Here is a 22741-nt window from a genome sequence, read left to right as displayed (position 1 = left end):
ACCATTTTCCTTGATTAAATGATTCTGTCTTCATATCACCTTTTGTATGCCACACTTCCTCTGTATAAGCCTTGTGTTCTTTCAACTTTTTTCATCATCATTTACCAGCTCTTGCAGTTGAGATAAGAAAGTGTGTTTAATAATTATACACAGCTGTTACCTTTTCTAATGATTTCTTCAGTAGTGAATCCTGCTTAACATAAATTACTTTTTATGACCACTTCTCTCACATGTTGATCTCTTTCTCCTTTGTGAATGAAGCATTCAATACTTGAGCATTGTCCATGTATGAACTTTTTTGGAGAAAAGATTTGATGAAACCATATGAAGACCTTTTTGAAGTAGAAAGGCATGAATGAAATAAGCTGTTTATTTTTATGGTCAGGGCTCTGTTAAAAATAGCTTAAACTTGACCTGCTATCGTTTAACCTTTGGAGGAAAAAAGGTTTTCTTGGGTTGATGGGAAGTGAACAGTTCAGTTGAACAGTTATTACACTGTATTCAGCAGAGGTAACCATGCAAAGCACAGAACTAACTCCAGAGCTAGGCATGAATGGACAGTTTAAGAATTGTACTTTCCAACTTTTCAAGAAAGAGAGAGAAAAAGAGGTGTCAGGTGAGGACATAAGGACTTGGCTACGCATTCAGATTAAAGCTGGATAGAAACCAGCTATAGAGTAGTTACACATTTTCAAGCACTAATGTTATAGCTGGTTGGCTCTTTTTTTTTTTTTTATAGATGCATAGTCATTTTAGTGTGTGATCGTTACTTTATACATGTGGCTGCTCTAAATTTATTACACAATTAACCAGTTAATTGTGTGCTAATTACTTTGCACTTGTGGCTGGTTTTACTTTGCAGATGTGAGCAGGCTAAATTTCTTGTACAATTAAGCAGTTCATTGAAGAATATAACATATAGCAGGGGCACTTGTAATTGCACAATTTCTGCTTGATGGGCACAACCATTCCTTGAACCCAGTGGTTTATTTAGAAGCTAAAGGCCAGGAAAAATTAGTTTCCAAAAACATTTTTTTGTAGTTTTCTCTCTCTCTCTCTCTCTCTCTCTGCCCCCTGCCCCCTTCAAAGTTTCTTTTGATTTGATAAAGTAAAAGCCTCTCAGCTTAGGCACTATGTTGTCTCTGGCTATTCCTATGCACGTTGTGGGGGTCAAGCATTGAAACAGGTTATGTAGAAAAACTGTGGAATCTCCATCCTTGTAAGTGTTCAAGAGCACGTTAGACAGACACTTTGCTGGGATGGTTCAGTCAGGGATGATCCTGCCTTGAGCAGGAGCCTGGACTCGATCTTGTGAGGTCTCTTGCAGCTTTATTTTCTTATGATCCTATCATAGGTCAACATGACAAGTATTTTAGCTGTGTGGCCTCTGAGCATATTTCTGAAGGTTTTCAGGTTTTGCTTAGATTTCACATCTTAGGCCTGGAAGTAGAATCAATTCTGATTTCTCAGTTGGTGTGTAATTCATGCCCTCTCTTCCTACGGTTATGTCTGAATTCAGTGCTAACCAGTACAAGATGTAAAGATGCTCCTTTGTCCTCGTGGAGAAACTCTCCATATGTTTCAGAGTATAGGGAAGGGTTAAAAGCTAACAGAAGACCATATTTCCAAAGAGAGGTCCTCAAGGCATGAATTCTGGAGGAAAGGGTCTATTATCTTCCTGACAGATGCTTGATTTTTCAATTGACTCAATGTATGGATAGTTTTGCCTTAAAGTTTTTTTTCTCGTTCTCTTTACCTTTATAAAGAAGGAGAAGCCAAAGAAAATGTCTTCAGCAAAACAAACATTCAAACATGTTCAGACGGTTTCCATTTTTGTGAGGCCACAAAGTTCATTTAGCTGCCTCTTATCAACAAACACACATTAACAGGAGGATGGTTCTAACAAATGTTAAGTTCAAGTCTCATTACTAGCATCCATCTTAAAAGTTTTAGTTTAAATATATAGTCAGTTATGTGTGTTGTGTTTTTTTCAGAGAATGAGATGACAAGAAAAAACAATAAGGCTTAGTTCAGTCTGCAAAAACCATCAGCTTCTTGCTCTTCCTTGCACCTAAATCACCTCAGATGAATTACCTTTATTATTATTGAAGAGCACTTGAAAGTTTGCATGAAAAATTTAACTGTGTGTTGTATAGCTGTGCAGAATGAAACATGCCCATGAAAAAGAATAATTTATTTTATCTCTGTATATAGCACATTGCCAGTGGAAGAAAAAAGTATTCTTTAAATTACACCATAAAAGAGTAATGCTCATATATATTTGTGTTCCTTTTGTAGCTTTTTTTGCTGGGATAGTATCAAAGAAACCAAAAGTTTCTTGACATCATTGTCATTATTATTTATTTCTAGTACCTGTTGTGCTAGGGGCTGTACAAAAACATAGGAAAGCCAGTTGTTTTCCCAAAGAGCTTACAGTATGAGTAGGTTCTTTGAAAAGACAAATTGTTTATTTTGAGGCAGGTCAAGGAATTAATAGGGAAAAGAATATATTTAGCAATAGTTTAGAGGAAAATGTAACATTCATGTGTATGCATTTTCCAAGGTCTCTGCACCAGCTTGGTTTTGTTAAAGAGGCTTGCAGAGTTGGTAGGGAACATAGTGTGGCATCTACTTAACATCCAAAACGAAATTCCAGCCTTCATTTGAGCCTTCTTTGGACATGATTTCCCTTATTCCAATCAAGACTACTTTGGAACCCTGTCAGGATACATAGCTGCATTAATCAGCTGTGCTTACTTAGGCCAAGAAAGTGAACAGGAAGTTTATATTTACCAAAGGCTTGTCTACATGGGGTTTATAGTTTGGAATAACTACTAAGCACTAGCTTCTCATATGGACATTTTATTTTGCATTAGAAATAGCCATTTTCAGCTTAGTGGCACTGCATATGAATTTTGAATTTTTAGATGGAAATGCAGTCATAGTGCACAGTGTGGAATTAAAGTGTCCATGCAAGGAATAGTTAGCTACGCAATAACTATCAGACTTTGAATTCATACTCTAAATTTATTCCACATAAATATCCCTATGTAGACATCAGAAGACATCTCTTTTTTTGTGGTACTGTACCTTTTATAAAATCAAAGTGGTCCTGGGGTTATTTTGATTGCACTTTTTTGATGAATGTTTCTTTCGATAAGGATGTATAGTCTTTTGGTAATGAGCAACATATAAGCTATTTCAAACTAGCACATTTCATATGTTGTGGTCAGAAACAGTGCTGTTGTTGTTAAGCAAGATAAAGCTTATCTCCATGATAGAGTTGCACCAGTTTAACTAAACTTGTCAGTTTTAAAGTGGTTTAGTTAAATTAGTGCAAGCAAACCCTTTTGGACACTCTTATTTTAGTTTAACTTGATTAGCAATTTAAGCTAGAATAAACTTCTCTTAGATCAAAGTAAAAGCATTTATACAGGATATTGCTAAATATGTTTACAATTTACACCTTTTGGCAAAGTTTTCCTGTGTAACTGTTAAAGATCCTGCTAAGATTGATAGGTAACGTGATAGGGTGTGTGGTTCTAGATGTATGTAATAAATTCTAATACTCAAGTTATTGTGGACAATGTGTAGTTTATTTTTTATAAAACAAATGTTGAATTTGTGTATTGAGAAAAAATACCAAAAGAGAGAAATCATAACAAACTACCTGTATCTGCTAGCTTAGGATAAAATGGGGTGCTGCCTAGAGAGAAAAGTACCATGAGCTAGATCTAACATAGTAAACTAACCATCTCAGGTTTTGGCTTCCTCTTCAACCCTCCTTACTGGCTAGGGACAGAAGTTACACATAAAGTGGTTTAAGTGATCAGAAACCAGTTTAAACCTGTAACAACAGAAGTTAAGTGCACATAAACCAGTTTGAAAATTGCTCATAAACCAGTTTGAAAATTGCTGAATTTTCAGATAAATCATAATGGCTGAAACTGGTTTAAGCTACACCTAGTTGAATGTAGTATCAGCCTTAACTGATTTAAGTCGAACCGGTTTACAAAACTTCTGTCCCAGACCCATTCCTGATTCAAGTTAAATCACTGCTCCCCCCAGCATCCCAGGATGCTTTGCAGCCCTGGGCTTGGCTGTGCTCTCTGCTCCAGAGAGCAGGGCTGGCCCTGCCCCTCTGGTCCCTAGCCAGAGCAGTGAAGACTGGCTGAAAAGCAGGTGGGGGTGGGAAACCCAGCTGGGGACTGCAGCCAGGTCTGCCCGGGGGTAGGGGGCAGCTCCTGTCAGACTTCCCTGATGGAGGGGTGGGGGGGGCAACAGCTTGAGAGGGACTGCCCCCCCACCCCCGCTAAACCCTGGCTGGGGTCTGGGAGCAGCTTTATCTCCACTTGCATAGGTCATTGTGCTGGTCATGCCCCTTTCTCTCTGCTTGAGCAGGGCATGGGAGGGGACAACAGCCTGAAAGGGACTGCCCCCTGCCCCCGGGCAAATCTTGGCTGAAGTTGGGGCAGGCTTTAATCTCCACCCCCTTTCCCCATCAGGCAAGGGGCCGGCAGGAGACCACAGACTCCATCCTCTCCCACCTCTAGCAGAGACTGAGGCAAACCAGTTGATAGGAGGAGGGGCAGGGGGTGTAATTCCCCTCAGCTCCCCCAGGCCATAGGGAAGGGAAGAGGCTGAGGAACTGGGGCAAGAGGGTCTGGTCCCCTGCTACGTGTGACCACAGGGCCAAGTCCTGCAGGACCAGACAGAGGTGGGAGGTGTTGGCAAAACGTGGCACAATCATCACATGTATGTGCTGGAGGTGGAGCTAAGGGAACAGGGAGGATCCCAGACTGCTTAGGCTGGTGTGACCAAAGAAAGCAGAGAACTACATTTACATAATAAAGCAGAACCTGTAAAAGGTGGGAGACTGAAACGCTTACACCGGGACAAAAGACAATGAATGCATGAGACTCCTGCCAAAGGCGGTGCAAGTGTGCCTGTAAGAACCCAGATAGAGATGAGGCCTGTGAGATCTCCACTCCAGCACCTAAGACAGGGGTGGGCAATTATTTTGGACAGAGGGCAACTTTCTGAGTTTCAGCAAGCCATCGAGGGCTGCATGACAGGCAGCCCAGGGCAGATGAATGTTAATTTTCTAAATTTCTTAGGGGTCCCGTGGGACGGATAGAATGGCCTAGCAGGCTGCTTCCGACCCCTGGGGTCGCATTTTGCCTACCCCTGACCTAAAACCACCTGCTGATTCCCCAAGAAGGACATTCTGAATACGTGGCTGTAAGGAAACGCTCTGTCTCCAGGATTACATGAGACTTATGCGAGGCTTTCTCTTGTCTTTTTGGTTTATTACATTGCATTTTAAGTTAGAGTCCACACTGTGTGCATTCTTGCTGTGTTTTACTGGGCTGCATCTTAGCTTAGGTGAAGATTTTTATTTGTTTTTTGTTTTGTCCTTTAGGTTGCAAATTGCCATGTTCAGTACATGCTCAGTTCAGAGAAAGGACTGTTCTTGTTCAAGCTTATACAAATTCACTGCTACTACATTCCCCTCCCCTCCCCTCCCCACCCCCATAGTCTGGCAGGAGCTGCCCCCTACCCCCCTTGAGTCAGGGGCCACAAGTGTGGTAGACCCAGGATGAGGTCTCATACAGGTCATGGTGGGGGGGGTTTAAAGCATCCCACCACCAGGCCCCAGCATATGGGCTGGGGCCTGGCCATGCCCCCTCCCCTCAAGCAGGGAGAGGGGAAAGGCCTTGGTGCTTCCTCCCTTCTCTCAGTCACTGGCTGACAGGCTGGGACGCAAATGCTCTAGCACCACTGACTTCTGGCCTGAGCCACTGCAGGCATGTGGCTGCATTTCCTGAATCAAAAATGAATGTCTGTTCACTTGCTTATTGGTTCAATTTAAGCAGTTTAGACTAACCTGCAAAGCCTGAATCGATTTCAGCCCTGGGCTTTTTGACCGTCTGTACTTAGCCACTAAGATTGAGAATGCCGCTACCGGACAGAAAACCTAGTCTCCAAGCCTGTGTCACCCAGTAGCAATGCATACGGGGTGGACATGCACCCCCTGACAGCGCTGGTGCACCCCCTGACCGTCTGTGCTCACTGCTTAAGTGATGGGTAGGGTGGGCAGGTGGGAGTGCTGGTGTGTCCCCCCCTCCCCCCCCGGCAAGTGCCGGCCCATTGCTGCAGCCACTTCCGAGAGTGGCTGTGGCTGCATCTGGGAGCAGCTGTAGTGGTTGGCGCTTGCTGCAGTGAGCAGCCCCCTATGCCCCTGACCGTAGGATCACCTGCAGGGGACCTGTTGGCTGGACTGGTGGTACCAGTCGCCCATGGTGTCACCCAATTCATTCATTCTACCAGTTGGGAACTAAAAATAGTTTCTCTCACTTTGTGTGAAGGTACTAAACGGTTGCAGCACAGCTTCCTAATTGATAATGGAATTCCAAATCCAGGAAAAAAATCCATGGTTAGATTTTGTATATAGCTATATATTTGTATTTGGCACAGAACATCATACAAAAGTGTGTCACTGCTGTAAATTACTGTTAAAGCCTTGTTGAATAAACGTAATGGCTATAAGTTTCTTTAAAGCACGATTTTTTTTTTAAGAGCTTGTAGCTGTGGTTACATATCTAATACTGCTGGCTTTCTTGGCAGTTGCTATTTTAATACTGCATCTCAGCTTTCAGTATAACCCTTTGTTTTCACTTACTCATCACTTTCTAAAAAATTTTGTATTTGGGATGAAGCCCTTGATGCCTGGTCTTAGCGTACAGTTGGAACAAAATCTTTTCAGTTAGGTAAACAAGAAAGAGTCCCAGGGCTGGTTAAAAAAATCAGAAGACCTTTTGTACTGTGTAATTTAAAATGTCTGAACTTGAAAACCTCAAGCACCATATGCTTAAATCTTAGTGAAGGATATTTGCTTAGTAAATCTGAAGTAAGAATATTTGAAAAGAACAATATATGCAGTTAAAGAATTGCTTGTATACATGTGCAGTGAAAAACTGCAGAAGTGTTTAATTACACCATTGCCTCTGGCACTCTGGAATTCTTCGGTGGATCAGTGCCAAGTTGGATCACCGTCAAGAAGTAGCCAAGTCTTTCATGCGTCTTGTACCCTGGAGTTTAAAAGTAAGTGCAACTGCATAAAAGCAGAACTGCATGATTCCGTATGTCTGCAGTAATGGTTTGGGGATTTTTACCAAAAGACTGCATTTCGTTGAGTTGCGCAAAAGCTCATGAAAAACTTTAAGGTGTCAAATCTGGAGAAAAATTGGGAAACAAAAACTAAGGTTATCATGACATAAAACTCCTCATATTGCATACGTGGACTGCATCCAGACTAAGTCAGATGTTTGGTTCTCTGGGGAGAGCTGGTAGCAGCACCTTTTTTGCTGCTGCTAGTTGTCCCTGGGGAATGCCCTTTGGCACACAGCAGGTTAGCCCAGGTGGGGTAGGGGAGGCTGGGGCCAGCACATGTGCTGACCCCAGCAGCATTACCTGGGGCTCCGTGGGCTGGGAAAGCTACTGCTGCGGCAGTTCTGCAGCTGGGAGCCTGGCCGGCAGCCAGAGCATGCTCTGGCCATCCAGGCTCTGGTTTTGGACAGCACGCACTGCTGCCATGTGCACCACCACCATATGTGCCACCCTGCTTTTTTTCGTTTCAGGTTGTTTTGATCCCAGGATCAAAAAAATACCCCTCGCTGCAAGGTAGCCGTGGGGAAAACGCATTAATGTGCAGTGTGTGGCATCTGTAGCACCACATACCACACGGCCATGCTCTTCTGGACATGGCCATGTAGTTTAATGTAGTATCGTCATGCTGACAAGTGTGTCCTTTCAGCATACAGCCTCTGCAATAAGGATACTGAAAAATACATTACATATTGCACATATTCTATCTCAAAGTACTAACTAGTAATAACAAATATTACATTAGCGTGCATTACTCTAAGCAACACTCGTAGTATAGGACTTGTAGATTTAGAATTTCGGTTTGTTTTTTCGTTTTAAAATTTGAAACATTCCTGAAGCTGTTTGGGTTTAATATTTTAAAACAGACTTTCTGCCTATTGTATGTACAGGCTCTTTTGTTGAACTACTCTACTGCAACACAGTTCTTATAAACCTTCACACATTTTCAGTTTGAGGGGGTTGGGAGAGCTCTTGCTGGCTGTTCAGGAACAGGCCGTGTTCCAAAGTCCACTGAAGTCAATAGAAAGACACTCAGTGACTTCAATGGGCTTTGAATCAAATGAAGACTGAATATTCAAAGATTGAAAATACTGTGGTTTTAACCTCTAATAAATGCGCTTCACTTTTCATAAAATCAAAGAGAAGCTTCTTTTTTCTTTTTCTTTTTTAATAAACTAAAGAAAGCCCCACACAGCAAAAAGCAACTATTGCTTTTGCTTTTTCTCTTAGAGAAGACTGTCAGAATCTAACCACCCAATCTAACTAGTGATGAAAGGAAATTCAGACCACATCTCTAGCTATAACCTAACTTGCAGAATATTTATAGCTCTTTAAGGAGTTGTTGAAATTCAGACCTGCAATATTCTCTAGAAACTTAACTTCCACATTTTGTAGTTAGAGACTTTTAAGTTCTTATTGAATACAAGAAAAGAGCCTTGCAGATTAGGAAACATACAGTTTTATGTGAACTTTTAAAATGTACTGTAAGAATTAGTCTCTGTAATCATATTATGTTTCTTGGTTTGTGAGTAGATCTCCCCAACCCAGTACTACTGTATTGTAAACACAACTGGAGTTAGCCAGGCCAGGTGGATAACTATCAACTGTATTTGAAGCATAGTTATCTCAGCACAAAGTGCTACTGTGAAGAGAGTTACAATCTTTGTTCTCTGATCAAGTCAGCCTGAGAAATGTAAAAAATAAATTCATTTTAAAATAAAATACATTCTAAATGTAAAATGGGTGATACACAAAATGAAGATTGAGTCTTTGAGCCCTCATGCTCCTGTATGAAAAACAGGGATAACATTTTAAACTCTTGTGTTTCTTGTATGATTTCAACTGCTGTGTGAAGGTTACTTAGTTAAATCTCATAATAGCCCTGTGAGGAAAGGAAGTAAGTTTTAATTATCTGTTTACAGAGGGAAATACTGAAAGAGATGCTAAATGATTTGCCCCAGGGTTTAAAGCAAGCTAGGTACCTGGGCGGAGCAATCAAGATTCAGAGTTTTTAGCTTTGGGCCAGTGCATCAGGCATTCAGTATACATGATGAGCCTGTTTCAGATTCCCAAAGTCCCCCAAAATGACTAAAGCTGAAGAAAAAGTGGCATTGATTTTTTTTTTTTTCTTTTGGTTTCTTCCAATTCTGGTTTGTCAACTCTTGGTTTGAAAAGCCTGTCTTAAATTCACTATCCTGAAGTAGCAAAGACAGAGTGATATAGATAAATCCACATTGACAGTGTGTGACACCTAAATCTAGTCCTGAAAAGCTATTGATTAGTCTTACTAACATTTCCCACCTAGGAAGTGAAATTTTTAGGTTTTTAGTTTGTTCACAGAATGTTTCCTTTGTCTCCGTAATGAAACAGCTAAATACTAACATGTAAATACAATATTGTGGCTCTAAGAAGTCTCTGGAGATTTAACTTCTTAATATTCAGTGGGAAAACACCCCAGATGTGAACTGGCCTCCACTGTATGAAGACCCATATGAATATAGTTTAAGTAAAGTCCTTGTGCACTTTTAAACTTTAATAACTTAGGTTGTAGGTATATCTGTAAATGACATTTAAAAGCAAATTTATTAAAGTTTTAGGACAATAAGAGTACACAATGCTAGATAGACTTCATAAGTAATAACATTTATTCTTAAATAAGATGGACCTCTGCCACTACACTCTAAATGTATTACAGTTCCTAAACAACGTTTTCCCAGAGAAGTGGGTAGGCAGAGGTGGACCAATTGCTTGGCCACCTCATTCACCTGACCTGTCGCCGTTGGACTTCTTTTTATGGGGACATGTTAAAAGTGTAGTTTACTTGTCAAAACCACGTTCTTTGGTGGAACTTAGGGCTAGGATCACCCATGCAATTAGTGCAGTAACTCAAGAGCAACTGGAAAATGTTTTCAAGGAGTTGAAAGATGGGATTGAGCACTGCATCATGATGGATGGTGGTTATGTTGAAGTCTAGCATTGTATACTCTAGTTGTTCTAAAACTTTAATAAATTTGCTTTTAAATGCCTTTTACAGATTGTTTCTATCATACCTACAACCTAAGTTATTAAAGTTTAAAAGCGAACAAGGACTTTATGAAGCGTGTGTGTGTTAGTGAGTGAACAGAATCCTTAACCATCAGCAGATTTTAAGAAAAAACTGTTTTTCATCCCTCCTGTTTCTCCATTAGTCATACCTTCATGCTAATCTTGTTGAACAAGAAATATCCTCAGTTTCATTGTCCTCAATTTCATTGGCTTCCAGGAATTTTCTGACAGTCTGAGCAGAATGTATTCATAGCAAGTACCAGGAATCTAAACATTTCTCAGATCTCCACTCTATCAAGGCACCAAATGGGCAGTGATTTTTCAACCAGGAATTTAATGGCTGTTTTGATGATACCACTGGAATTGTACAAGAATGTTTGCTTTCTCTTTTTTTGCGTGGTGGTGTTGACTATACTATGTCACAGACCTCTGTCATGGAAACGGAGTAGATGGAGCACTTGGAAATTTGGACTTTAACAATTTCTGCCTCCTCAATGCATTGGTAAACAGAATGCATCAAAAGACGCTAAACAATTGTCTTATAATCAAGGAATCAAGAACAAATTCAAAAATATCTAGATAACACTGGATGTTTCCATCATGCTATAGAGAATCTTTGAATACTATTGGTGAGTTGACTTATCTAGGAGGCACTTTACATAACTCTACAATACAATGGCTTAAATGAGTAATGCAAGCACTGATTTACTGAATCTGATCCAAATATGGAGGCCTGTCCTTATCAGTATCTGCAGTGAGCTGCAAGGTGGTGATAGCAACTAGCAACATGGTCCTGGAAGAGACAAACCCATAGGCTGTGTCCAGATGAGCGCCGAAGTTTGCGCCACAGCTGCTTGTCCCTGGGGAAAGCCATTGCCATGCGCACTTTGGTGCACAGCAAGTTACCCTGGGTTGGTGGGAGAGGCTGGGGCCTGTACTGTGAGGGCCCCAGCAGCCTTACCTTTCGTCCTGGCGGCCTCCTGGGCTGCAGCAGCAGTGAGCCTGCCAGGCAGAGCCTGGCTGGCAGTTGCAGCGTGGCTCCGGGCAGCCCAGCTCTGATTTTCAGGATACCTATGAGTTGGAGAGAAACCGGAGCGATGCACGCACAGGCAGCACGTCCTTGCAGAGCTGAGAACGCCTGACTGTACGGTATGTGGCGCTGCAGACGTGTTTGCAGTGCCACATGCTGCACAGCCTCACTCGTCTGGATGTGCCCATATAACAGCATACAGTATCAGTTCTTGCAATGACCATTCAGAGGAAAGTGGCCAGATTGAAGAAATAATGTTGAGGTCTTTGAGCAGACAGAGTTCTGTAAATTGTATAGGAGAGGTGGCCAACGTCAATCCATGTTTTGAGAACTGTTCAATAATAAGCAAGCCTTAGGAGTATAAAAGCATTTGTTCTCCTAGGAGAAACTTTCTTGGGAGCCACTTATAGGTGGCTGGAGTTGCGTTATCTTTCTTCCAGAACTGTCATTTTTGGTCTGGAAAAAAGAGCATGAATGCTTATAGACCTGTGGTTTTTACTGGGAGAACAGCAATTCTCCCAGTGGAAATGTAGTGCTTGTATGTGGCCTTAATTTGGTAGCTCCAAAGCAAAAAGAAAGAGTTTGATCTACAGAATTCCTTTGCATCATATTATGAACTGAAACAACAACTTGAAGAAATTAAAGGAACTAACCCAGGATAGAATTGGCTAGTACTGATTATATTCTGCACGTGATGGTAATAGAAGTAGATTGAATTGGATTTACACACAAAGACAGAAATGAATTGTTAAATTCAGGTTTAAAAGCTCTCAAAGCTTTCCATGCTTTTCACATTCTTGAAAAATAGTATTTTAAAGGAACACTTTCTATATGTGAATGCCCTCCAACCTGGAGCTTTTTTTATCAGCAGCCAGGATCTTCCTGTGCATGAAAACAGTATTATGAAATATTTTATAAGCTATGAATGCTGATCTGTAATCCTAGCTTCTTAATGATTTTGCAAAAATATGCAAGGCTCTTTAGAATTTTATATCCATGTAGGGAGTGGATTCTTCTGGTTAATTTTATAATGAGAAAATTATCTGAATATAATGAATAGGTGGAAATATGCCTTAATTTATTAGCCTGGTTCCGTAGTTCAAAAGGCCTCTTGCTCTGCTATAAAATTAAAAAATGAAATGATGCTTAAATTGGCATTTATTTTGCCTCTTTTAGTAAGTGATAGGTCCGTGGACTGTTTGCTTCTTAACATTAAAAAGCATCCTCTGAAAAACGCGCCAAAAGCATCAGGTATACCATCTGAACGTGTATCACTTGCTGCTAATTGTAAAATCTGTTTTAAAGAGTCAGAACTATTACATTCATTTGGAAGCGAAAATCCTAGCGAGTATGTGATAGGTATGTACTCTGTGTTACTGTGTTTGATTTGGACATGCGTGATGTTTCCTAGATAAATAAGAGCTGACACCCCTGTCCTGTGGAATTTGGAGTCTAGAGCGGTGATCCTGCCCAAGGACCCATGTAGACAGATTCTTCAAGAGAGAAAATTGGAAGCCAGAGGAAGAGACCGGTGGAGAGGAGGTGAGGAATGGAAGGGATAAAGAGAACTGTACCAAGGAATATCCTGTCTGCCACCTCCTCTGGCCTGAAAAACGTTGGTCTCTACCACTGGTGGCACCAGAGGCTGCCAGGGGAGGAGGAAGCCTGAGCACTTCTTGCTAGCCAGTGTGGAAGAGGTGGCTGGAGGGAAGTGAAGCTTCTTATCCCCATTACCAGTACTGGCATTATCAGAAGTAGTGAGGGAATTGAGTACAGCCTTTCGCTATCCATCCTCTGGTTGCCAGCTCAGAAGGCGAGGCATCTTGCTGCGTACAGTGACTGCAGCATGCGATGCAGCTGTGCAACCACATGGCTAGGAGGAACTGTAATTACAGTTGTCATTTTCTTTGTCTCAGATACAGGCGTCTCTTCCTTCCCTCCAGACACAAGAGGGTATTCATTTACACCAGAGGACCAAAGACTGGTCCCCCCTGAATCCTTTGTGCTGCTCCAGCTGCACAACAGGGATTTAAGGCTGCCTGGAGGCAGCAGCTGGGGATTCTCCTGAGGTTGCTCCAACTTGCACTGAAGCCACTTTGGTCCCTGGTAGTCCCCAGGGTCAGGATTACACGGGGGTGGCAAAAACCACCCTTCTCCACAGGTGTGCTTAGTGCTACCTTGGCATATGGGGTTATATAACCTAAAACTAGTATGCTTCTATTAGTTATTTTTAAAATATTAAAAAGCAGTCAGAGCATCGCTGTAAACTGTGGAAATCATTCCTACATACTACTCTCAAGGTCAGAATGGAGGAAAGTTTCTTTCCTGAATTTTACATTGAAACCTAAATAGACAGACCACTTTTATCACCAGTCAAGTGTACTAACTCTGATATATCTCTGATAGCATCTAAAATTTGCTTTGGAGTGAAATAAAATAAAGGGATAATCACCTTGCCATTAGTCAAAATTACATCATGTAGAGGATCTTTTTTCTGACCCCAGTTGGCAATCAGCTTATGCCCTGAAGCATGACAATTCCTAGTTCTTACAATTCCTTCATAGTGAGCATTGGTGCAGAGGTCATTCTCACTCAAGTGTCCAAATCAAATCATTTTGGTATTTTACAGAACTGGTTTTCATTAATAATTATGTCTTGTCATTAAATTCCACAGTTTAATATTACATTTGCTTGATAAACTTGCTGCTTTTTATTTGGAATGTTCTGTTATATTGTAAAATAAGATTTAAAAAAAAAGGCTTGGCGGACCTCCTCTGCACCATTCATAGATTATACGCCTCTATCGTATTTCCTCTTCTGCTTGCAAAATGAAATAAATTTTCTCTGGTTTTCCTTCTGAGAGCAATCCCTGCTTGCCCCCACCAGGCTTCCTTTTAAACTTTCTGGGAGTGATATTCATAAATACACATTGAATTCAGTCTAAGCAGATTTTTTGTGCCTTTAAAAGTTTCCCCCTTATCTTTTTTAAACCCTCTAAAATGTTTCCATTTCCCTTGTATTTTTTAAAGCAAGGTTATATTATAAAGGTAGAAGGAGAAATAAGATGACTTAGCATTATGTCATTGTATAGAATGCTCTAGTACCATGCTGCAGTTCAAAATTCCCCAACTCTTCTTTCTCTTCAATATCTAGTTATGCTCGATTCCCACCTACTTATAATGACTTTGCTCAGCCTGCAGTGTCTTTGCCATTCTTCTTCCCCTCTTGACTCCTAGAGGGCTGTATAACGTCCTTAGCTTTTTCTAATAGGTATAACAAGAACCCTGATGTTCTCATCTTTTTTGATAGTTATAGTCCTCATAGACAATTGAGACTACAACTCTGTTTCTAGTACTAAAGATGTTCAAATGTGCATTTTGTTACTATAAATAGTTCAGAGGAACATGGAAGTGCAAGAAACAAGTGAGGGGAGGGGGACATGGGAAAGCAGTAGGGTAAGTCCGCTGCTTTCTTTTTCTCCTCTTGCATGGCAGGCGGCCAAATTAATATGATGCAGTTATGGCATCACTCTTCTGTTAATCACATCTGTATCATCTTGATAAAGACTTTTTCTTTTAAAAGTGGGGTTAATATAAATTTTTTGAGATAAAGATTTGTTTGGGAAAAAACTACGTAAAATTAATATCTTTATTTTATTGTTATGCCTCCATGTCAGGTCTGCAGTAAGCCTTGTATCAGAAACTCGGGGTCTGACTGACTCTCTTGTCAGATAAATGCAAAGAGGCTTCGTATTCACAAGTGACAGAATGATTAGGTCTGTTTTAATTTTTGCAGTGTTGTGATTTTTTTTTTTACCTTATGCTTGAAATCACATTTCACCGATGTCATCGTTTTTCATTTTAGCCATTCTTTTGAGACATTTGATGCTAATACTCTTCCGTGCTGGATATACGTATTTTAGTTTATACCACGTGAATTCGTTTTTAGGACGCAGAGCTCTCAAATTAAGTTGTGTATGTAGTAGCAAAGCCATAAATCCATCATTTCTTTTTTCAGAAATTGGTGGCACTAGAAGAAAGTTATTTAGCAATCAAAATGCATCATTAAGCTCTTCAAAAAGGGGAGTCTTTGCCATAATGATGCTGTAGGCGATTTACAGCTTATCTGTACTTATTGCCTGCAGCTTTTGGAAAATTTGTAAACAAAGCCAGCTGCTCGTTATGTTCCCACACAGGGTTGGTTAGATAGGCAAATGGCATCATAAATGCTTTGGTCCTGTTGGTTCTCGGGAGTGGTGAAAATGATATTGTTTCAATTTTCCTTTTATTCACCCTCCTTCAAAATATACTTCTAGCTTACACACGTAGAAGGGTTATTTTTAAATCTGTATTAGTGATGGAAATGAACAGTTAATACAATGAGAGTTGTGCTGTTACATTAACTCTGGGTGTAATACATCTTAGTGCTGAGGGCTTGTGAAAATACAATGGGCTCTACTCAAGTACTACTTAAGGCCTACATGAAAGGCTTAAAGTAATGGCAGGAGCCTGTACACTGAGGAGATTGGTTGCTTACAAACCAGATGACTTTCCATGACCAGTTTGGGATTGCTAATTCCAGCTGTCCTTTTGATTTGGTCGTTGGAATCACTGCTGCATTTCTTTGCGTTTTTCTCAATTGTTTGATGTTAAACCCACCAGCAGCACCTTGACCAGGCTAGAAGAGCTGTTCAAAGAGTAGAAGACATACTGCAATATACAAATTAGATTTCTGTATGTTAACAACATTTCCATCATAATCTTGTTTGCTGCCAGATTATCATCATGTAATCCATTTCATAACTCATGATTAATTTGTTTTGTTTGTTTTTATCAGCTGCAGGTAACCAAATAAACGGGTCATGGCACGCTTAACGAAAAGGCGACAGGCGGATACAAAAGCTATCCAGCATCTTTGGGCAGCTATTGAAATAATCCGGAACCAGAAGCAAATTGCCAATATTGACCGCATTACAAAGTAAGTTGTACCTTATGTTAAGTAATATGATGATGAAAATATTTGCTATGTGAGCCTTGAAAGACAAAGAATAGAAGACTTCTGGTTACTCCCTAGCCTGAGTAAGAAGAATGAGGATAAACATATTAGGCTTTGTAAATAGCTCCATACAACTCAAGTTCTTTTTGAACCAAGAGGATAAAATTTATTATTTGTTGTTCTTTTTTTTTAAGAAAGCACCTGAGAGTGGGGAAGACTGGAAACAAATTGATGTAGAAATGTGAAAATAGTAGTAGCAATGTACTTTCTTTTTAAAAAAATAAACTGGCTTATGGCCCTGTTTATTAATAAAAATACAGTTGTTGAGTTTTACTTCAGAAAAACATAAAAAAAAGCCAAAACAGATGTTGTTCTTTTGTTTGATGCTAACACTAGTGCTATCACAATACTAGTGTTTGTATTGTCGTAATGTCCAAAATATATTAGGAGCTGCACCTAAAGAGGAAGATGCGTTCTGAGCCTGGTAGAGTGTTTTTGTTTTTGTTTTTTTTAATCCAAAGCAATAAAATAGGTCTTGTGAATAAGGGGCTATTGTAGCTGTTTTGTATCTACTTTCCCTTCATTATTGGTCTGGGTTAAGATGTTATAAGTGGGAAATCCACATCTATAGCATATTTCAGTGTGGGAGTCTCAAAGTCCTACATAAGCATTACTTAAGTTGCCCTAAATCCCAAGCAGGTAGGCAGTTATTACTGTGCACATACTAAAAAGATGTCAAGTGACTTGCAACAGATGATATTGTGGCATGTCAGTGGCAAAACTAAGAATATTGTCAAGTACTGTGTATCTGTATGAAGCACACACTCGGCACCAGAAGTCCAAAGTATTCCGAGCTATGGAGATAGAGGAAGAACAAGGAAAGAGTGGGCCTGAAGGGAGGAAGCCACTGATTATGGTTAGAGATTCTACTTTTGAGAAGGTGGAGAGTGGCTAGACCAGGGGGAGGCAATTATTTTGGCTGAAGGGCTGCTTAACAAGTTTTGGTGAGTTTCATAGTTGGTAGGGTTGGAAGAGACCTGAACAGATCATCAAGTCCGACCCCCTGCCATGGCAGGAAAGAGTACTGGGGTCAAACGACCCCAGCAAGGTGTTCATCCAGCCTCCTCTTAAAGACCCCCAGGTTAGGAGCCAGCACCACTTCGCTTGGAAGTTGGTTCCAGATCCTAGCTGCCCTGACAGTGAAGTAGCGCCTCCTGATATTTAAATCTACCCTCTGCCAGCTTGTAATCATTATTTCTAGTCAGTCCTGGTAGTGCTCGGGGGAACAGGGACTATCCCAATGCCTGGTGGTCCCCTCTGACTAGTTTGTAACAGGCCACAAGATCCCCCCTCAGCCTTCTCTTGCAGAGGCTGAACAGGTTCAGGTTCCCGTAGCCTCTCCTCATAGGGCCTGCCCTGCTGCCCCCTGATCATGCGAGTGGCCTTCTCTGGACCCTCTCCATGTTGTCCACATCCATCCCGAAGCATGGCGCCCAGAACTGGACGCAGTACTCCAGCTGCGGACTGACCAGTGTCGCATAGAGGGGGAGGATCACCTCCTCGGACCTGCTCGACATGCATCTGTGGATGCGTGACAAGGTGCAGTTGGCCTTCCTGACTGCATCCCCACACTGCCGGCCCATGTTCAGCCAGTTAGTGATCCATTTGACGCCACAGTCCCCTAGTTTTTTAATGAGAACGGGGTGAGAGACAGTGTCGAAGGCCTTCCTAAAGTCCAGAAAGACTCTGTCCACTGATACCTCTGCATCTAAGGATTTGGTGACCTGGTTGTAGAAGGCCACCAGGTTGGTCTGACAGGACCTGCCTCTAATGAACCCTTGTTCATTATGCTGCCCCTAAGCATAATCTTCCCTGCTGGCCCCTCATGGTCATGCGCTATGATAATTCTCTCAAAAAGCTTCCCCAGGAGTTGTAGAGGGCCGCATGGGTAGCCCTGCCCCTTGATATTTGCCCTGCCCCCTATTGGGACTGGAAATCCACCCCCCCTAATCCCTGACCTTTGCCACCAGAAATACCTCCCCTTGCCCCCTAGAAATACTCCTTTTGGGAGGGGAAGGTTGCCATCATGAAACCAGAAAAAAAGCAAATCATACATTAAAAGTCAAAATACCTACTATAACATATTTTAATTTTATTATAAAAAATATTTGTCATGATTTATATTTGCATAGTTTGTATGGAGAGGTTTGCATAACCAAAAAAATGAAGTCTTACTTTTGTATATTGTATATAAGTATACTTTAGTATATTTGTGTGTAATGTGTATGGGGGGAGATTGTGAGGGGGTATGGCTGCATGTGGGGGGGGGGCTAGGATATGTTGGGGTGTATGTGGGGGGTTGTGGGGGCAGAGTATAGATGTGTGAGTTTGTGGGGTGTCAGGGAGGGCGGGTGGGTATGGGGACACCTCACTCCCACCACATGGTGCACAACCCCCGCTGTCGGCAACAGCAGCAGGAAGGGCGCTTGGGACACTTGTGCCCCACACAGGTGCTGGCACCTGGCCTGCCACTATCACAGGAGCTCCGTGCAGCACATGTACAGCTCCCGTATTCATGCGGCACTGAGGAAAGCCCTGCACTGGAGTCAGCTGCCATGCAGGTCCAGGACTTCATAGGGAATCGGGCTGGAGCTCCCCTCCACTTCTGGCACAGTCCCATGACCTGCGTGGCAGTGGATGAGAAAAAGACAGGTGGCTTTTCTCAGTGCTGCTCAAGTCTGGGAGCTGCATGCTCGCGACAGAGCCCCCATAATAAAGGCAGGCTGGGCAGGCTCCACTCTTTGCCCCCAGGCACAGTGCTGGCTGGAGCCGTGCACTTCCATGCACCAGCACCTGCACAGGGCACGAGTGCTCTGAGCACCTCTGCCTTCTGCCACTGCCGGCAGCGGGGGCTGTGCAACACGAGGGAGTGTGGGGGGGTTCCCACCCCCCTCCACCCTCCCACATACCCATACCCTGCCCAGCCAAGCTGCTGCTGCCCCACTCCCCTGAGCATGGGCTCCATGCTGCTGTCAGCCCCGTGTTTTCTGCTCCTACCCAGCTGCAGCTCCACCCTGCCTCCAGCGCTTCTCTACCTGCTGCCGGGAGCGACTGGGATTCCGGGGAAGTCAAGCAGGTACCCCTGGAGTGGCTGCAGCAGCGTCAGCAACAGCTCCACCCAGAAGCTGCTACTTGGCCCTTCCACCCACAAGGGTGGGAGTGAGGCACGTGTTGGGGGCGTATACATGGGCATCGTTGTGGAAGGGCTGAGCAGCGTACAATTCATTGATGGGTATCCATGGATTGAATGAAAGTGCATGGCAGGTTGTATTTTTCCCACCCCTGGGTTAGACTAAAACAAATTGGACTACAGGTTATAACTTGTTCACTGACTGCAATACAAAAACTGAGGGTGAGCAAGCAGAGAAAGAAAGACAAGAAGTCTGAGTAGTACGACAAAGACAACCAAGGTTCAGGCCTTTTGTAAACCATAACGACTACAAGGATGATATGCTGCTGCTTGGAAAGAGAGACACCAAGGGTAGAGGGTAGCCTGGCAAGTGTTTTGGAAATTTTGCCAGAACTTGGAAGAACAGACGCCATATGACTAGTGAAGACAGGTTTGTTCTTAATTCTGCCAACTGTATACGCCTGAGAAGAGAACTTAAGATGGGGGCAAATGTTTAAAAGATCTTCTCAGTGACAAACAGTAGTGAAGAAAGAAAAATAGTGATGGTGGAGACTAAATGCTGGCTGTACAACTTGTATTGTACAGAAATAGTTCTGGGATTCATGGAGTAGCAACATGCCTTATCCAGACTTAGAGCTGAATGGCTTGGCAAGTAACAGCATCGTGGGTTTAAATAAGCATAAAGAAGGAAGCTGTTGCGTAAGTGTATACACGCACTTTCGCATATAAACAATAGAAGTATGAGTAATGAGTAAAGTACATTTCAGGTTATGCTTAGTGATGACCTGGTTGGCATGAATGGAACCTGATAAAATAGCACTTAACTGAAATGTTAACAGTAAATAACTGCTGGACTGGTTTAAAAAGTGACTGATAAAATGATACTCCTGAGACTTAAAATGATGTGAAATATTCTTACATAAGAATACAGAATATAACAGCTTAAAAAACAAGATACATTTTTGTGAATCTCCAATAGATTTCTGAGATGGGAGCACTCAGTCATGTATTAGTTGACACATCTTATGGAAGTTGTGCTTTTTAAAGGATTCTTAACATAGAGGATAAATTCATGATCTGGGATGTGAAGAAGAACCAAATGAGAATATGAAAAAGGGCTTCATACAAAGGGCACTGGTTCTTAATACAACACATTGTGTTGTATCCAGAAACCACTTAACATGGTACAATGGAAGGGTGGAATCTGATGTGGAAACCCCTGCTTCCTAAAAGACATCATAAGTTGGATCTAAAAGATTACATTTCTACTGTCACACAGAGCCCAGAAAGCAAGATGTAGTTAGTGTGGCTTTAGAAGAAATCGTTAAAGGAGCTAAAATGAAGAAAAACCCTGTACAGGAAATTATGAACTGAAAGAACCAAAGAAGAATCTGCAGTACGAGCTAAGGCTTGTAAGGAAAATGTAACATTAGGGTGAAAAACCAGATGAGAGGGGCCTAGGATACTGAGAAAGGCTTTTAAATATATATGGGGAAACTCTGTAAAGGAAGAAGACCTATTAATCAATGGGAGACTAATAAACACAATTCTATTGAACTGCTTTTTTAAACTGATGTAGGAAAATGTACAATTAGAAAGTAACTGGAAACTGAAATATTGCTGTGATGGAAGGAAAGGATCACTTGGAAATTATGCATGAACAAATTAGGGCTTGTAGGGAAGTGGCTAATTAACGCACACAATTTCTGTCAATTTTTGAAAAATCATTCACAATGAAGGAGATATTAGGAGAGAAAAGGTGCTGTCTTAAAGAACCTCAGAAACCTAAACTTAATCTTCATATGATAAAATATTGATGGATGAAATATATTGTCAACTAGAATGCAGCATAAATCCTTACATAATTGAAATGCAAAGAATACGTATTGTGCATTTATGAAGGACAAATCATACTAGACAAGCTGGATGACTTTTTAAACGAATTACAAAATCAGTATAAGAAAGGAATTGACTAGATGTACAACCTACATTTTAGTTAAAGAATATACAAATTTCCTGAGGAGTCCTAGCAGTATGTTCTCACAAGCTTGTCAAATTTCTTTTCTAACTATACAGCTGGGTCAGTAAAAGATTTTTAAAAACCTTGCCCCTCTTGTATCTAAGTTTCTATACTTGCACACCAAAGAACCATGATGTGGTTTGGAAGCACTGGCATTCTCCCGTGGAAGGAAGGTTTGGACTAGAAGAGGAGTGTGTTGCAGATCAGTTCTAAGGTTGTTTGGCACAGTTTTGTAGGGAAATTACATAAAATCTTTCTGTCTCAGGCTGGCCCCATTGTTCCCTCATTTTTATTAGCACTACTCCAAAAAACATGAGTTTTCTGAGATTACAAATGAGAAGTTTTGGGATTTAGATTTAATTTAATATTACTTGGTAATATTGATAATATTTGCACATTTATTAATTTGGAGATGGAGGAAATTTTTTCTGTGGCTCTTGAAATAAGTATCGAGATGATTTTTTTTTTTTTAACACACAATGATGTACATGAGACTAGTTAGATATCTGTGAGAGAAAATAAATCTTGGGCATACTTAAATCAGTGAAATAAAATACTGTCTCTTATAGATGCAGAGCAGGTTGAGAAGTACTTCTGTGTAGATGTATGTTCTAAAAATTCTCTTTCTGTGAGTACCTCAATTTTCTTGACTCATTTAATGCACCTTTTTTATTTCCCTCAACTAATTGGACCCCTAAGACTTAATCAAGTATTTTTTCCATTTTTCTCCCCTGTCAAGCTGTTGGGAATCTCCACCAGCAATTTATGATCATTTACTAATATTCTCTACATTGCCAGAGTTCAGAGAGACAATAATCATTTCAGTTAATTTTAGTAAAATATCTGGTTTCATAAAAGGTGGTTCTGATATTTCTCTGGTTTTAAGAGGGTTTTTAAACAAATGCTTGTGAAGACAAATCTAAAGGACTTTATTCCATTTCAAATCTTAAGTGAAAATATATATATGTTTCCCTTGCCTATACCTCTTTGTTTCTGCTTCCCTCTGCTATTATTTATGATTTACTTTGGTAATTGTGTTCTCTGTCATAGAATGTTTTAGGATACAGTTGGTGTGAAAGATATTATCCAGAATAAATTTATATCAAATTATATTAGGGAATTCTTATTATAAGCAGTGCTTTTAGGCTATGGTCCATAATATTTTTATCTAACACTATTCAGAAACTAGTTTTTATAGATGGTAGGACTTGCAATATCATTGGGTGCAGCCCCCTGCCCAAAGGGCAGGAAGTCAGCTGGGGTCAGATGATAACACTTTGTTACTCTGATAACA

At 41.1% G+C, this 22741-nt stretch overlaps 1 protein-coding gene across 9 annotated transcripts in view; it reads left to right on the top strand.

Annotated features, from left to right (window-relative positions):
• ZMYND11 (zinc finger MYND-type containing 11) overlaps positions 1-22741 on the top strand; it is a 178393-nt gene that overhangs the window by 53802 nt on the left and 101850 nt on the right. For 6 of the 9 annotated variants that reach the window (XM_090047555.1, XM_090047557.1, XM_090047556.1 and 3 more), the window contains 2 exons: positions 12654-12784; positions 16079-16219. The exons of 1 other annotated variant lie outside the window; for it this stretch is intronic. In XM_090047555.1, the coding sequence (XP_089903681.1) occupies positions 16104-16219 (116 nt within the window). In that variant the 5' untranslated portion in view covers positions 12654-12784; positions 16079-16103. The remainder of the gene's footprint in view (positions 1-12653; positions 12785-16078; positions 16220-22741) is intronic. 2 more of the 9 variants (XM_090047559.1, XM_090047561.1) reach the window with 1 other exon arrangement.

This window comes from Crocodylus siamensis, chromosome 5, assembly GCF_052110815.1.
Source record: "Crocodylus siamensis isolate JL-2025a chromosome 5, ASM5211081v1, whole genome shotgun sequence".
Classification (NCBI taxonomy): Eukaryota; Metazoa; Chordata; order Crocodylia; family Crocodylidae; genus Crocodylus; species Crocodylus siamensis.
The sequence above is the reverse complement of the archived record's forward strand: the minus strand, read 5'-3'. Positions and strand labels throughout refer to the sequence as shown.